The 18,993-nt window shown below is 32.9% G+C and overlaps 1 protein-coding gene across 1 annotated transcript in view; it reads right to left on the reverse strand.

The window, feature by feature from the left end:
* Nucleotides 1–3,884: 3,884 nt before the first annotated feature.
* Nucleotides 3,885–18,993, reverse strand: part of PPM1A (protein phosphatase, Mg2+/Mn2+ dependent 1A) — a 45,038-nt gene continuing 29,929 nt past the window's right edge. The window contains exons 3-6 of the mRNA XM_036919300.2: nt 17,831–17,948; nt 13,621–13,729; nt 12,162–12,219; nt 3,885–10,468 (exon numbers count right to left, since the gene is read on the reverse strand). Of these exons, the coding sequence (XP_036775195.2) occupies nt 10,439–10,468; nt 12,162–12,219; nt 13,621–13,729; nt 17,831–17,948 (315 nt within the window). The 3' untranslated portion in view covers nt 3,885–10,438. The remainder of the gene's footprint in view (nt 10,469–12,161; nt 12,220–13,620; nt 13,730–17,830; nt 17,949–18,993) is intronic.

The following is an 18,993-nucleotide window of genomic DNA, read 5'->3' on the forward strand; positions in this document are numbered from 1 at the left end:
GGCTTTTACTGAGTGAAATGGGAGACATTGAGGGGATTTGAACAGAGATCTGAGAAGGGGCAAGGGAGGGTGCAGTCAATGGGGATGGTGGTGGGGCCAGTGTGACCCTTCCAGCTTACCCTTCACTTAAGGATTTTTTTAAAAGCATCCTAGGTCGGTCGTCCTACCAGCATGTCAAGAACCACTTTCCAGCAGGTTTGGAACCACTGCTTTGGAGAAGCCAGGGAACAGATTAAAAGATGGGAAATCTGCAATCTTAAGCCTCATTTTAATTGCTTTCCTAATTGAACCTACACATGACAGTTGACAAGTGAAGTTGAATCGTCCCTCCTTCCCCTAATCCAGGGCCTCTGGAGGGACATAATGGAGAACAAAGAAAGACCTAATCTACAAAGCAGGGATGTATTATTGACTGCTATAAAACATAAGGATGACTTATGGGGCCCAAAATTCCACTTTGAGTTTCAGAAAAACAGAATTTTTTTAACTTAAATAAAAAGTATATTCTCACTTTAAAACCTTTTTCTCGCCCTTATTTCTTCTTCCCCTCCTCCACATTCCATTTCCTCCTTCCTCCCTTGCCAAAAAGAAAAATGTAAACTTCATTAAATGACTTGTTAAAGTCTTATGATTAAAAATACAATTATTTTCACATAAAGCAAATTTATGTAACTGAACAAATGATTTTTGAACAAAAGTGACTTTCAGTCCAAGAAACTAAAATACCAAGACAGTTCCAACAGATTTTAGAGCCAACTATACGATCTCCAAAAATTGCTACTGCTGTCTTCCTTATCTCAAATTATGGAGACTTGCCCTCCAGGAATTTTCCTCCTTGGAGCCCTGCTCCTCCTGAGATGAAGCTTTTACCAGCACTGTTGGTTCTGTCAGATGCCAAATCCATCTGGTCGTGAAGCGGGCAAAATTCCCTGAAGGTCAAGTTGAACCAGTAATACTAGTGACAGGCACTGTGGAGTTGACCTTGAACAAGGATATCTATGTATGTATATGTGGTGTTACACTTATAACCATATTGTCACTAAATAGTTTAGTCTGTATATGTTGTAAAATTCAGGAGAGAGCACACGCAACCCTTACGATATCCAACGATGCAGAATTCAATGCCCTCAGACTTTTCTAAAAAATATTTACGGAAGTCCTGAAGCAGAATGCAGTGCAGGAACTTATATATTTAAAACAAACCCAAAGTAATAAAACAAGGCAAGCATTCAGACTTCAGGCATAAAGGTAAATACAAAGGAGGACACCCAGCAAGCTCTAGGCACCAAAGCAGTTTCCTTGCCCTTAGGGAATTCTAAGACCTCTCTCTCTTTCTTTTTATTAAGGATCATTGCAGCAGAGTCTGTCAAAATTCATTAAGAAATGCAGACAGTTATAAAAGATGAATTTACATCAGTTACATAAAGACTTTTGTTTGCCTAATGAACAAGTAAAACAGTCACTTCCCATGTGCTTCTACTATATTCAGTCAATAGAAAATTTTAGTTGTTTTGTTAGTAATGTTCTGGAGATTTTTTAGTTAAAAAAAAAAACCTTTTGAGTTTTATTAGTAGAAAGATCAGTGGCTAAAATAACTGCTTTTTCACTGATAGTGAATCTTGATTAAACAGAACCAAATATACACTCAAGTCTGTTACACTGAGAATTTAAAAAACAAGACAATCCCTGAACAATTTCAATATGCTAATGTAAGGTACACATATAATAACCCTTTTGACCTAGAACAGACTTTTCTAGCAAATCTTTTGATTTTTAAATACTGGACAATTTTAGTGAACTGTTAACAAAGCAAACACTTTAAATAGCAAAATATAATACAAAAAAGATATTCAGGAAGAGCACAGCATGGCTTTCCACCTAAATGGGACTTTGTCACCTAGGTCAAAGTTAGAGCCCTCATCCACCTTTGCACTGAAAAGGGCAACTTTCAGAGAGGCTTCAGTGAAGTTTCACAGTAGCAGACTGTTGAATCTATACATCTCAACACCCTTAATAAGATGTTTGAAAGGAATTCTCCACTCACTGAATCATGTAATTCAAAATAAAAACCTTCATTTTCCCTTCGTCTTTACTGTTTATTATAATCTTGCCTTAACATTTAAATTCAATATTATTTCCTTTCTAGGGCATTGCTGGAATAACATTTCTCACTGATCAAGGAACAAATTGATCTAATACTAGAGCATCTGTAGGAGTTCTGTAAGAACGGGAATGACAAAGAATTAGTAATTTAAAATAAAGTTATCCTGAGAGCTTTCACTTAATTTCAAGGTAGGAATTATAAATTTGGCATTGTCTATATTTATCAAACTTCCTATTTGCAAATAAATAAATAAATATTTTCTTTAAACCTGTCATCCACTTTTAAGGCGACATGACTAAATGACTAAATTGGAATATAAATAATCAGAGAAGTACTGACTTGTAATCTGATCATTCACGAACAACTACTTCAGAAACTGTCAAATTGAACCATATAAAACTGCCATTTGGGTAGATAAAAAATGCTCAACTACTGGAAATTTCACTGGTTTGAATTAACATCTGGGAAAACTTGTGTGTAGTTAGTATAAAGAAAGCCATAGAGAAAGTACTTTGGTCTGGGAGGACTCAAGCCCATACCTAAACTATAGCAGATAACAACAAACAAACTAATTTTAGCTAATTCAGTATTGGGTAACAGTAGGACTATTAACATGAAACACACAATCATAGAAAGCTTTTTAGATACTCTGAATCACCTTATGTAAGACACCAGAACAAATAAATACAAATTTCATTTAGACAACAGGCAGAAGAGAAATCTTTAACCAGTGTCTGGTAAGTGGTTGATTTTGTAGCAAGTAAACAAAGCCCTATCTATGGAGGTCATGCAAGCCAAGTTTTTCTGGAGTAGTTCCTTTAAGAACAGACTTTTCAATTACAATAAAAATTTCTGTGATTTGATGAGAATTTTAGTCTGAGCTATTAAGTGGTAACAAGAAAAAAGGAGAAAAAAACACCCTAGTATTAGTTTCTCAGTAAGTAACCAATTAAGAGGAAAAAACACATGAAATAAACACTTTTTATGAAACCCACTCCCACATTCAACTTTCAAAATAACTGCAAAAAACAAAAACAAAAACAAAACTACAAGATCTACTTTGACAAGTGAATAGGTACCAGCTACACATAAGCCAAATAAATCCTTGTTTGCCTCAACCTTACTTAGTTCAAATACTTGTTGCCTTTGGTTATGATGCTTCATTAACATTTTACAACTAAGAAAATAAACTCTTACAGTTTAGAGAACTTCACTTCCATCACCAATTCAATGTACTCTGAAAACCTTCTAATTTAATTGTGCAAGCCTGTAAGTCACACTTTCAGCAATGAACACAGGCAGTACAACCAATGATCAGAATAAGCAGAGGAAGTCTCCCAAAACACACACATCTGCTACAGAAGGGGGCACTACACCAGGGGATACCAGTTGGGAAGTCCTTTTCAAGATCACTCCCAATCCCAATCCCAACTCTTTGAGGAAGAAGAAATATATGTATATATCCTCTATAAGTAGACAAGTGAGAATGTTCTTGCCAAAAAGGTACAAACTCTTCCTGGCTTTTTATTCTGAAATATCTTCATGAAAATAACCATCAACTCAAAACTTACTAGCTTTCAGTAATCTTCCTAAAAACCAAGAAGGGAAAAGTCTAGCTCAAAATGTGATTATTACGTCTATCTTTTTAAGCAAATTAACCAAATTTAGTTAAACAAAAAATTCTCTTTAAGTCTCCTAATAACTAATTTAAATTTTCCAGGTCTCAAGGAAGAACAAAATTGCTGCTTGCAATGATATCAAACAATCATAAATACACACGCATTATGTAATTGCCTGTTTATTTAGTGGCACCAGTTTTGCAAACTAAAAGTTATTTCTACTTTTCATCTCACATACAATCTGCAACCATTCACAGGCTGAATGCAATTTCTTCAGTGGACTTGAAAACAGAAAGCACATTCTTAAAGTTAGAACTGAATTTACATATTTTCTCTGGACCAGGAAATAGTACATAATACAAAATATACATTTATGGAATTCCTTCAAAAGTTTGGGTCACATAAACTGAAAACAGGACTGAGTTACTATGGAGAATTTGTTATACACTGTGTATAGAAAAAATATTTCTGCAGTGGTATAATTTTACATTTATAGATTTTTTAAATGAATCTATATATAACACAACATGCTTTTAACATGTACATGGTCTCTCCACTCAGTATCATTTATACAAATTAAGTGAAATAAATCATGTCAAGAGTGAAACCAAACAGTATTGGGGCATATCACTATAAACAAGATATTTTCCCACAGGTAATGCAGTTGATTTAGTCAAAAGCTAACCATCTAAGACAACAGTTTCTATGTTTCAAAATTCCCATAAATGGGAATTAAATATGCTGTAACTCAACATCTAATTTTGGCAATAAATGCAACAAGCTTATCAATTTTATCATGATGGTTATAATGTAGTAGAAATCTTATTAACCCTCTACATTGGTGGCTATGTTAGATCCTATTTCAACATTCTGTATCAGAAAGAAAATACTCAATTCCTTAGAATCTAAAGTGAATTGAATATTTAACAAACTCTAACACCAGGAAGCTCAAAATCTTAAAATGTGAGATCTGACAATGAAATGGTTGCTTGTGAACATGTATTTGCACTATGCAGGTCAGAAACATTCCAGAAACAATTTGTTTTACCTCTTTCCTGTTACAAAAGTGGCAAACTTAGAGAAAGTTATTCTCCAAAACTAGTCCAAATACTGTTTTTTTCTTCACCTCTACTCACTCACTCTTCTTTTCCCCCAAGTACAACCTTAAAAAAAGATGTTTTAATATCAGACTCTAGCCTAAGCCCCATCCACCTCATCAATCTTTAAAAAAGTGACACAATTCCTTAAAATAGAGTCAATTTTTCTTGACCCTTGAAGTATTTTGTATGGGCCCTATTATGCTGTGTATGGAATCTTACCCAGGAGTCCATGAACCACTACAATATTGTAAACTTTGGGGAGTTACACACATCATAAGCATTTTCCTGGGTGAGGAAGTTCCTAGGATTCATTAATCTCAAAGGACCTATGACCTTAAAAGGTTAAGAACCAATGCTATAATGATCCTGTGCTGTTCACTACACCAATTAAGATATTACTAATTTTGTTTTGCAGCTACCCAAACTCCTACACAAATCTAACTTAGACAGTACCATACAAATGCAGTGTTACTAAGTGTCTTTTACAGATCAGGAGGACTATGTAAAAAGAAGGGAAAAACTCTAAACAATTTTTCTAAATATTTAGTTCAATGAGAAAGCTATTAGTAGAAAACTAGATTTTGGAGAAATTGAACTGAAGCGTAAGAGTTTTGTGGTGAAGAAACATGGCATTTATCTTTCCCAGTTGTTTCTAAGTTGAAGCAGCAGTAATTTTTATCACTACCTCCCCCTTTGCAGGAAAAATCAAATTATACAAAGAAGCAAGGTTGGTTGGTTCTCACTAGTTTATGTGGCACAACAGCTCTTAATAATATACAGCTGGATCCAAGGCAGACCTTTCTATGGCTTTTAAATTAATAATTCTTCTCTGTCCTCACTGGCATCTCCTCACCACTCCATCTCCCAAATTTTATTTTCAGCCTAGTTTTACATAGTATTAATTGACCTTGGTGAGGTAATCCACTAAGCTTTCTTGCTCAAGAAAATGGAATTGGCCTGTTTCAGTTTGAATAAAAGAGAAACTACCAATAGAGTAGTAGAGGAAATGAAGCAACATTTCATGCAGGATAAGGGAGAAAAAATGTCAGTTTGTTGTTTTATCAATTTAAACAACCTTTTCCACTCATGTAATAAAACTATAAGTTGTCAACTACAATTTCAATACATCTCAGCTCTTCTAAATGGTGTACTCCTACCTGCTGGTAATATTAATTAGGAAACATGAGAGCAGAGGCCACTAGCTTAATATATAAAGCAGGCAATAGGGAAACAATCTGTGTGGAGGTGAACAAAAGAGAAAGTTCACAGGACAAAGTGGGATCAAAGGCCTCTCATTGTTTCTGTACAGCGTTATATCAGTAATGACTAACACTTAAACTGAGACTTATTCTAACCAACAAAACCATACAGTATTACATTTGGAAAATGTACTTTTAAATATTTCAAACGTATTCTGTAGTAATATATAATTTAAAACAGATACAATCCAAAACCCATGGCACATTACTGAAGGAAATAAAGTAAAATTAGGCCTCTAAAATTTTAAGCTATAAAGAAGTCTTCTTCCTGTCTAAACAAAAAAATAGAAAACTAGATCACACTCAAAAAAATGTCATCTCACCAGCAGTATCTGCAAGCAAAAATAAATGAAACTCTCTAAGGTTCCTTCAAAGAAAAACCTCAAAAGAGAAATATTCATGTACTGAGATATTTACACATTCTTTTCTAATAACAAATCCTAATATAATACTGTACAAATAGTAATCAGAACATTAAAGGCTTAAACATCTTCAAACTTCATGAATTAAACATATATACTGTGAAATTCAAATTAAAAAAGGAAAACCTATAACCAATCTCATCAGTTCTTTCAGAAGTCACAAACTCAATTCCTGTATGAATTTGTCCAGTAAACATGGGCAGTGATTTCTAAGAATTAAACCACAGTAATCATTTGGCTAACATTGGATATTAACACTGGTAGTGTGTTTTCAAGAAAAAGAGTTTTACTTAAATAAGATAAATTTAGCTACATATATATTATATTTAAGTGCCATAAACTCAAACTCCACCAGTATTTCCATAGTTGGAGAATTTTAAGAAATCCATTACCTATTCCTCTGACTTGGTGGCTGTCAGCAGGAAGAATAAATGCCATTCGTTAAGGGCAATCAAGTATACTGAACAGACTTGAGCCCATCAGTCCAATTTTATTCCTTTGTTGAGCAGAATGAGATTTAATGTTAGAGAAGAAAAAAACGGGAGTTTTTAAGTGAATAAAGGAAGTACAAACTAGCTCTTTAGGACAGAGACCACCTTGTTCAGGAAAGCATCTGGCAAACAGTGGGTGGGCGGTAACTATTTTTTTTTGGATAAGTGATTCAGTTATAATATTAACACACATTAGATTATAATTCTAACCCAAACTGTAAACTCCTCGAGGGCAGGGACCTATTTGTTTCTTTATAGTTCCAAGGTGCTTAGCCTAGAACAGTGTTTTGCAGATAACACTATGTTTTGTGGGAAAGCTGACTTATTAGCTAGATTAATATATGGTCAAACAGATAATCTCTAAAAGTACTGCTATAATTCAGATTATGTGTATTACGCAATAGATTTATTCTTTAATTCAAATTTCTTAATGTTACAAAGTTAGTAAAAAAAATTAAGTGGTTGGAGTGGTAAACTAATTGCATAGTACTCTAGAAGCAAGTTAATGCATTATAATAAAAAATATGTTTGAAATAGTTTTAAAGCTGAAAAAGTAAAATACCACTCGGATTTTTTTTTAAAGTTAATGCTAATAATGAGTACTGCTTCTGTTATCTGTAAAAGTATATTCCTTTAGAAAGTGAAAATTAAGTGAGCTTACCTTTCTAAAACAATAACATCAGCGAAATTTTTTAATGTTAGGGTAACAAGAGTGCTATACAAAATGAATTTCCTATTAAAGGTGGCAAATTGAGTTCATCCTATTAAAACATTTAAATGAAAGTACATTTTGAATAGAATATTATCATCACAGAAGAACTGTATCCCTCCAAAGAAAATAACATATACCACATCAAAAAGTTGAGGCATTGCCCTGAGATGCTAATTTGCACACAAAAGGGGGTGGGAGTCAAGAATTTAAGTGGTACAAAATGAAGTGCATAATAGAGGTGCAAAAGTGCCTTTTAAAATGTGGTTGGTTCCCCACCATTGCCCCCAGGAATTAAGAACACACACAATCCGCTGATATTATGTATACTTCCTGTATATTTATAACGAAAAATTGTACCTAGTATGGCAACGCTAACTCATGTGGAAAAGATTTAGTCTTCTTAGATCACACTTAATACTCTCTCACTTCCAAGCCTAATTTCAGCATTAATAATTTTAACAGAGGAATATTTTAACTTCCTCTTTTTTATTTAAAGATTCTCAAATAAAAGAGGCTCTAAATATGCTGTTATGGTCTGAAATATAAATTCCCATCACAGATTTTTTACCTGTGATTTAAGATTTTCCATGTCAAAGTCCAATTCAAGGTTTTAAAATTTCCAGAACTAAAAGCTTCAGTCTACTTAAAAAATTAAGGACCTAACTACTTCTAAGAGGGATTTAGTTTTCAGTACCAGTATGTATGGTAATTAACTGACACAGGAAGCTCTGGTATTCATTAAATGCACATTTAGATGTTTGCAAAGCCATAACTTAGAACATTATCATACTTTGCACTCTACCACAGACTTAGACATTAATCATATATTTGTGAGTATGGAATTTGTTTTGTAATTCCAACTGTTACAAATTTTTAAATATAAATAGCATTTGTTTTTCTTCATTCATGCTGGATTAAGATATAAATTAAATACAATTAAGTTACATTTAATTGCCTCACAAATAAGAGGGATAATGAAAATATTTTGCTGGTATGTAACTACTTAAATCAGACATTTTACATTACTTTTCCCACTACTCCCCTAACTTTACATTAGTTTTAAGGCTATATATACAAATATGTATATTTCCAAGTTAGGGAAAAAACAAAACAAAATTGATTATACTATCTTCTATACACAAAATTTTGACTTTGTATTCAATGTTTTTTAACTTTACATTTTAAAAGTTTTCTAATGGGGAATCTGCCTACTGAATGATTAAATAACATGGTGACAAATACAATATTCAACCTAAAAAGACAAAACACAGAAGGGCACAAAACAGTAGTCTTTTCAATGTGACAAATTTTAAAACTTATTTTCACATGCTTAATCAGAGGAATTTAAGCCTAAATTAAATTAGGTTATTTTTATTTCTATAACTCTTTAAGCTTTGCAAGTTATTTTTAAAGGCCAACAGCTAAATATTATCAACATGCTATATTTCAAATCACAAATACATCTTCTTAACTACTTGGACTCTAAAGACACTGGGCCAATTAAAAATCACAGGCAAACACACACACACATACTCTTACACACATACACACCTACCATAATGTTAGATTGTCAAGCTTTGACAATTTAATTAAACAGTAGGCAAAATCAAGCTAATACACATCTTAATGAAGAAATAAGCAGCCAGAAAGAAACCCATGGAAAAAAACAGATTAAGGAACAACAGAGACTTAAATCTGTTCATCTTTCTAATGGAAGGGAAACAGTTCCATCTATATGCCTTGAATAATAGTATTTTCCAAATAAAAGACTTAACACCTCTCCCCATGAGAAACTTCTCATTTACAATGGCATGGTGTTTTAAAAGGGTGGGGTAAAGGAGGAATTACACATACATGATTAAATTTCTTGTTTGTTAAATCAAGCTTTATTGATAAAATGGAATTCAGAATATCTTACTAGGAACAGCAGCAGGCCCAGCCAATCATGATAGCAAAAACGTGGCAGTTTCCTACTGTATGTAGAAAGCTGCTGCTTATCAATTAGTAATTAAATGTAAGGACTTGTAAAAGAGGTGCAAAGAATCAAGGCCTTTTAGCCCCAAGATCAATATCCTTATGAATATACTGCATTAGCTGCAATACTCATGGCAACAAGGAAAGAACCTAAACGACAGTTGTATGAAGGGAACAGCTTTCTCAACAATGCCAACACTGCCAAGAACATTAAGACAGTTTTCAATTGACTTCCTGAATGTTCAACTTTGCAGCATTTTGGAATTATGCTCCATGATCACATGCACATCCGAGTGTCTAGCTGACATGGCTGCTGTTCTCCCTGTCCCAACCCCAAGTCCAAACACAACATGACTTGAAAGGGCTATATTATCTGTTGCATCACACAAGCCAAACATTTCTTGTAACTTTGATAGTGATTTAAAGCAGTTCATAATTAAATATGAGTATTTTGTACAAGGACAATTACACTTTACAAAAAACAAAATCATACAACAAAAATTGCTGGAGTCTGATTTACAACATGAATTATGGTTTGAAATCACGTTTATGTAAGTCTCAAATTTACAAAAAAACAAACAAACAAAAAAAACCAGTTCTGGGCTAGCTGTTGTACTGCTGTTCTCTGGTGTCGTCACTCCTACCCATGTCACATGCCCTTCTTTAAAGTTGAGGATGGATATTTAAAAGGTTCAAGGAAGTTGAGCTGTACTCTCCTTTGGAGGTGAAGGTAAACTCCATGGCTAGATGAGCAGTTTTACCACATATCATCAGTTGATGTAGAGTCCTTTATAAAAGGAAACAAAGCAAAACAAGGGGACTCAATTAAAGCTGAGAGGAGTCAAAATACATTACTTTCTGGATAATGCAGAAAGGTTTTGTAAAGTTGATTTTCAGAATATAAATTTTTAAGAAGTATTTGTGTATGGGTGCATATGAAACACCAATATTTAATCTGTTCAAAAGTTGTTAACCCTTGTCTTATCTTGGAATGAAATACTTGAAATAAGGTCTTACCATGAGGTTGACCAAATGCATTTCTAAACTAATAAAACTACTAAAAAGAATTTTATTATTTTCTTCAGTAAAACCCAATTTATTTTTAGAACACTACTACTCACTGCTTTAGAGATTAAGACAAACAACATGACATTTGAAGAGGCTTCAGGAGAGTTCAGAGCCCAAATGATTTGAAGTCACCACTTTCTGTGACTATCATACTGCAACAGAATTGTAACAGGATATACAATTGGAGAATACGGCATTCTAATGTCTGTTTATATAAATAGAACTTCCTAACTTTAATATTTAAATGAAGTATATACTTCAGGGTTCTTGGCAAAGGTTTTTTCAGGCACAAAAAGTGTTTAGTGGAGATGGGCATTCTGAAGTTCTGCTGTGGCTGCTTACAAAGCTCAAAGTAATTCAAGATTCTGAGTAGAGATATTATTCTCAACTTAAAAAATATATATATAGTGGAGACAAACCTTCTGAAGTTGATTGCTTACAGAGGCTTAAAAATCTTCTTTTTTCTGAGGTGGCCACTCACCATGATTATGTCCTGTACTGTGGTGCAGGCACAGCTCAGAGCAATCAAGCAGGGGTGTGTGTAAAGAAAATGGGTACACTGAACAGCTCTATAAAAATAGGTAGGAAGGACACTGCTGGTGGGAATGTAAACTAGTTCAACCACTGTGGAAAGCAGTATGGAGGTTCCTCAAAAAACTAAAAATAGAAATACCATTTGATCCGGGAATTCCACTCCTAGGAATTTACCCAAAGAATACAAGTTCTCAGATTCAAAGATGTATGCACCCCTATGTTTACTGCAGCACGATTTACAATAGCCAAGATATGGAAGCAACCTAAGTGTCCATCAGTAGATGAATGGATGAAGAAGATGTGGTACATATACACAATGGAATACTATTCAGCCATAAGAAAGAAAGAAATCCTACCATTTGCAACAACATGGATGGAGCTGGAGGGTATTATGCTCAGTGAAATAAGCCAGGCGGAGAAAGATAAACACCAAATGATTTCCCTCATTTATGGAGTATAACAACAAAGCAAAACTGAAGGAACAAAACAGCAGCAGACTCACAAACTCCAAGAAGGGACTAGTGGTTACCAAAGGGGAGTGGTGGGGAAGGGCAGGTGGGGAGGGAGGGAGAAGGGGATTGAGGGGTATTATGATTAGTACACATGCTGTGGGGGATCATGGGGAAGACAGTATAGCACAGATGAGACAAGTAGTGACTCTGGCATCTTACTACACTGACGGACAGTGAATGCAATTGTGATAGGAGTGGTGGTGGGGACTCAATAATATGGGTGGAATGTAGTAACCACATTGTTTTTCATGTGAAACCTTCATAAGGGTGTATATCAATACTACCTTTATAAAAAAAAGAAAACAGGAAGGATATGCATTTAGAGTGAAGAGGAAGGGGAGCAGAGGGATCTAAAATGCTACTTACAGTGTCATCATTTTTGTAAGGATTCAGTCTATTGTAAACGGCTTCAATTACATTCCGCCTAAATTTAAAAAATGCAGAAAGTTAATCCTTCTTCAAAGCACGAAACTCTTTAATAATGCACAGCCAGGTGTTCATTAAAATATCAAAGATAATCTTACACTTAAAAATTATTTTAGTCCTATTTTTTACTGTCATTAGTGAGATTCACTTTAAGATATTTGGGCCCTAAAGTTAAGGTGCTGGTGAGTTTACTCTGAAATGTAACATTTCACCAACCCAATTAATAAAAGACAAAAGTTCAAAGTGAAAAACTCAGTCTATCTGGTCTACTTATATTTGAACTGGGTTAAGTGGTTATGAGTCAGAATTGACCAAGCAGTTAAGATATGATACTAATATATTCTGGTTAAGAGATGAATGTTAGTTTTGAAGTACAAATAACTTGAACATCTGTTGTAGTAAAATAATTTAGATATACTTTACATTTCTGCTTTTTGTAGTGGCCCTTTAAAAAAGCTCTATTAAAACTGAAAAGTCAAATATGACATTTCTCTGACAAGTTCAGGAATTAGTTTTTGAATAATATTTTGTTAAAAAAGCTGTAGTGGTATTTGTAAGTTACAGCCTCCCTACTTACAAAATTGATTTTAAGTAATTTTATAGACAGTCATTCCACAGGTCATATTGCAAGAAAAGGTTTCCAAGAAATAAAAGCTTCAAACAGGAATTTTTACAATTACCATTTAGTGAAAAGATTACAAAGAACATGGCTACGTTTAGAGAACACAGTGGAGAATCAAGGAAATTAGTCAATGTATCCTTGTTGGTCAATTATATGGCTAGCTGAGGTAAAAGTGTTTTAAGTCTTCAATTATAAAATTGCTTAAAGCCTCCACTTTAGTTTATAAAAATGTATTAATACTTAACACAGGTTAGTCCAGCTGTATGAACAAAAGTGCAAAGATAAAAGACAAGAAATGCATACTCCTATCTGCCCTCAAACCAAAACCCAACCAACAATCAACAACCAAAACAATGAGAAAATCAGAAATGCAGAAAAATGGCCCAGATGGAGTAAGAGAAAGATGCTCATTTCTGGGGTGTTAAGTTATCTAGAACTGACAAAATTGAATTATAGTAGTAGTAATAATAATGATACTTAGAACTTCATAGTGCTATGTAATTTTATTTAAAAAATTATTTCACTATATTGTTAATGCTATGAGTATATCAATGTAATCCAAGCCTCCACTAAAGACAGATTTCAGTGTAATTAGTTACAATGACATTCCCATTCTAAATCAGCACCATGTATCATTAATACTGAAAAACACAACCACAGGTTTGAAAACACATATATTTGCATCATTTTAAATATTAGATAAATACATTTCATCAACAGACATCTAATATTTCATGTACTGAGATAAATAGGAAGAGTATGCAGAAGGAAACTTACTTGCTTGCCAATTCACCCCCTGGTGGGAGGCTGGGGATGTTCTCACTTGCTAATGTGCGCATCACATGGACTAAGTCAGGAACGCCTTCCCCCTGCTTCTTTATGATTTCTGGGAATCAGAAGTACTTTTTTTGTAAGTGTTATTCAAATTTAATAATAACTAAAAAAAGAAAAGACTGAAACAAAGATAACTTAGGGTTTTAAAGATGGCATTTACCACATTTGAGATTTTCTAAACTGGTATAGGAAAAAAAGTCAAGTTGACCTTTGAAAATTTATGAAAAAGGGGTGCACAGGATGATACAGGAGATACTTGCCAGATTAACTTCAAAGAATGAAAATAAACAAGATATAAACATGGGGAAAAAATCCTTATGTTAAAATCAATATATTACATAATCAGGATATGTGTATACAAATGAAAATATTCTTCTTAAGATGCCAACTAGCTACTTCTGAGATCAACCCCTCTCTTTGGACTGGAAACATGTTTCCTGAACTTTGCCCTGAAAATATACTGCACAGATTTTTAAAAAGATAACAGTTTAACAATTTCAAGATTTGGGGGAAAAATAAGGCCTTTTAGTATAGGGGATTTATTTATTATATACTAACCCAAATCATTTGACATACATGTTTATATTTGCAAAATAATACTTAAGTAGCATGTACACATTAGGTTATATACTTGAATACCACTGTTTAATTTTCATCTAAGTATCTTTAAGCAATAAATTGATGTTTCCTTAGTTGATTATTTGAATAAAGCCTATTAAATGGAAATAAGTCTAAATTCCACAAATTTTAAAAAGAGAAAATCTGATAAATTATGCAACTGCATTTAAAATAATTAATTTCAAAACATCCAGTTATTAAATAGGTATAGTGATATGATCTGCCATGCAGATGCACATTGTTACTTATACCACAGAATACCAACAACTATATATAAACAGCTCAAAGAATTCTCAAACTATTCACTTTAGTACAGTAAGTCTCTACTTGGGAGTTTAGTATATTTATTCTAAATGCAAGATCATGCCAGAGCTATTTGTAAGTTGTATGTTCAAGTTCAGTTCAATTTTTTTTTTAAACGTTTACACTAAGAAATGTCCTTTGTCATAACTGGGGCAGGAAAATTATCATTCTAGTTCTCAAATTATAATTATCTTTGAAAATAATACCTATAAAGATCTTCCATCCTTTGACCAAATTTCAAAATATTAATTCATCACTAAAACCAAATATTAAAAGACAAACATTGCCTACCCGTATTTCTTTAAATGGCTCAAACTGTTCTTTCAGAATTAGGGCCAAATTTTACCATCTATTTTTTTTTCCTTTTATTTCTTTTTAAACCAATCTTAAATCTGAACAAAAAGCAAGGATCTCAGATTTGGTTTGCCAAGTTCCTTTATTGTGTAATCTTTAACATCTAATATATTTATTCTACATGGTTCTAATGCTGGGAATCTGCTGTACAAAAATAAAGGGATTTGATTGTTTACCTAAACTGCACAATTTCACAATTTAAAGCTATAATACACTTAACATACAGTCTCTGCTAAGCCAATACAATTATTGGATAGATAACTAGATACAACAGAAATGAACACTGATGATAAATTCAATCAATGATGGTTTCAGGTCTAAAAAAACATTACCTTGAATTATCTATATTTAATGTAACTTACATCTCCTTTATTAAAATATAAATCAGGATATTTTAATTGTGAAGAAAATTACAGGAAAACCAAATCTTAAAAAAAAAGTCAGCTTTAAAAACAGTTATCTCCTATTACACATGGGACAATACATTTAATCTGCCCATTAATACTACACTAGCCTGCTTCCTTCTGCTCTTAAAAAGGAAAAAGAAACAATTTTAATATTCCTTTAATTGCTCTTGGACAATACATTTTGTGTAGAATTGTGTATGTTTCACATACTCATATATAAACACATACTGCTCCTCCCCACTCCTCTCCACCAAGGCAGAGGGATTTTATCAGTTATCTCCAAATGAGCAACTTTAAGGCTTGGGCACTCGGGAGCGAAGGTTTTAAAAACACATACACACATATTTAATATCAAATTGGCTTAGAAGGACCACAACCTTAAGTGATGGCTTATATTACAAGTTAAATCTTTTCACAACCCTAGAAAGTCAAGTATTTAGAAGGGAACAGATAACAGGAGAGCTGAAAAGCTTTGTCCTTTTCTGTCGGGTGGACAGAGAAGCCAAAAGTATTCAAAGCAAATAAAATGAGGTTTAGTAGGTCACAGTAATTCAGTGAAGGCACGTATTTAAAAAAAAGAAAAAAAGAAAGAGAAAGGTATTTGGTGTCTGTTTTGGAAGCTGAATGGAGTATTTTTCACTTTTTAAGACATATAACAACTTTTACAATGCAAATAGTTTACATTCTTTCTACAGTTCAAAATATAGTAGTGGTTTTAATTAATGTAATATTTATTCTCTAGTTGCAGTCTCTTCAAATCTACCTTAGTAAAGAATATGTATTTATGACACAATGATCTCCAATTGAATGGTTCAAGTATAACAACACTTCAACATATCAAAAACATTGAGTATTAATGTAAACTCTGTTCAGGTGGCAATTCTTGCTTGATAAAAAAAGCAATATAAAACTTAATATTGTAATATAAAATTATGTTATCTAAAGCAATTATTTAGAATTGCATAAAAAACTTAAAGGTATGCACTAAAAAGTAGCGATTCAATTCTAAAATTTGATCCCATTTCATAGTTAATAAAAGTACTTATTCTTATTTTCTTAAATCAGTAAGAAAACATGTATTCCCAAGTTAAAGTGCCAATAAATTAAATATCAACTTATCCCAATACATATTCTTACAGTTTCTTATTTTTACACTAACCAGCAACTTGAAACAGTATGATATGATTTGGTAGCATTCTGAGTATTTTAATTTATTATATATAAGTAACTTATATTGAAATGATTCACTTAAAATATATAAATTTCAAGACTCTTGGTAATAGTGAGGAAACAAATTCATTGAGTAGTATGTCCAATGAATGAAATACTATATGGTACATACACATGCTACATATACCATTATCAAGTGGGGGAGAGCATTAAAAAAAAACCAAAATAGCAGCTCTAGATAGTACTGAAAATCAAAACCAATCATGATTCTAATATCAGACTGATTATAATTGGTATCAAACAGTAAAAAGGGAGAAAACAAAATTAAAGTGCATATTAATGTTAATAATGCAGGCACTACAAGATGTATTTGTGTGTAGGGTCAATGCTTACATGCTATTAGAGATCTCTGACCTGCAAATTAATGACTTTAGGAGCCCCAATGTATTTTAACACTTTTATAGTCATGTCAAGTTTTCTGCTTAAAGAAACTGCATAATCTATAAGCGTATTGCAATATATGCAGTAAACTAGAATTCTCTGGAGGAACTTCATATTTATCCACATAGTAGCTGCATCAGAGATCAAATTTTTCAAATATTTAAAAGCATTACTCTTGAGAGTTACAAACATCTAATTGTCTCAAAGTAATTTGCAGAATGACAAATAGATTCCTGGAACTCCCAACTTATTCTTAATTTTATCGAACATTTACATTTCTGCCAGGTAAAGACCAAGTATGTCTTCTATTCAGGTCTATGTTGTATCAGTGAGGCAGTTTATGACTTGGGCAAGAAGCCTTAAAACCATTTAAAATAAAATTTTTAAAGCTGTGGCACATGAACATTGTCAATAACGAGGCTGTGATCTCCAAATTATTTTTTTTTAAAGTCCTAAAGATCTTAAATTCATAAACACAGGTTTACACAGAATGATGGCATTCAAATTACCACCACCATAAATAATGTTTATAATTAAACCACAAATCATACTTCCCTGGCATAAAATACTCATGCGAGTGAGTTTATCAAGAATTTTAAAGCACACAAACACTTTAGCCTTTTTAAACAAAAGTATCCTGAACAGAATGTACAGGCCACACTAGTTACTATTTCTAATATAACTGTGACAGGACAATCGCAAACATCTGAACAGTTACTACAGAAATGCTCTTTCCCACTTTTGTATACTAAACACTGGATATCAAAGGCTTGTAAAGATCTAAAAGCTAAAATGTGAAAGTTTGATTGTGTTGAGGTTTTTCTTTAATAAAGCTACTTATTTTTTGTTAAATGATCCACCTTCTACTCTGCTTTCCAGGTACTTGTCCAGCTCTGCCTCCTTCTTCACTGCTTCTGGTGATACTTTGGGTGCATTTGGAAAACAGATCAGTATCACACTCATGTTGTCTCGACTTCCCTGGGAAGAAAAAAGTTTGAGAAAATATTTGGTTTTCTTTTTGCTTTTCAAAGCCTTGAAAACCTTTATAGCCATGCCAATTATATTATACTTGTTCTAGTGAAAATACGTATTTTTTAAAGGAGAAAAAAAAATGCATATGTGGAGGGGACACCCCCCACCCCCAACACACATACAGCATATATTGTGTAGAGTATAACCAACACTCCAAAAGACAGGAGAGAAAAATCACAGGTTAAATTTTACTGTTACAATCATTTTTAAAAATTTGGTAAAATGAAAATATTTCTGAACATTTACTGGTGGCTTACATGAAGTAATACCTACCTAACATAACTACACATACACACACACTTTCATTCAAAAAAACAAAATTTTAGTGGTATTCCTTACAACAGGATTTGACCTGTAATTACATGTATACTTGATAAATTTATATTTAAAATAAATTACAATGAATTGTGGGCTAATTAATTTGCTTCACAGTAAACAGAAGTATGGAAATCAGAAGTATATTTACACACATACATACACATACACAGTTTATACACCAACTTTTAACTTTCATCATTAAAAAAGAAATGGACTTTTATGAGATACATTCACTTTTAAAGACACACAGGTATTCAAAATGTTGTGAAGGTGACCCTTGAAAAATGTAGGAGTTAGGGGCACCAACCCTCATATGGCCAAAAATCCACATGTAACTTTTTGGCTCCCTAAAAACTTAACTACTAGTAGCCTAAAGTTGACAGAAGCCTTTCTGATAACATACACAGTCTATTAACATGTATTTTATCTTTGTATTATACACTGTAGTCTTAAAGTAAGCTTGAGAAAAGAATTATTTTTTTAAGTTGTCACAAATCTACAAAAAAAATTTACCAATACAGTTACTGGGGGAAAGAAAACAGAGAAAAGCAGATCTACGCAGTTCAAACCTGTGTTGTTCAACGGTCAACTGTAATTAAAATACTTGAATCAATGTTGTTGTCCCCACATTCCCCTTCCTATTTGTAAATGGAGTTACCTTTTACATTTGAAG

Source organism: Manis pentadactyla, chromosome 11 (assembly GCF_030020395.1).
Source record: "Manis pentadactyla isolate mManPen7 chromosome 11, mManPen7.hap1, whole genome shotgun sequence".
Lineage (NCBI taxonomy): Eukaryota > Metazoa > Chordata > Mammalia > Pholidota > Manidae > Manis > Manis pentadactyla.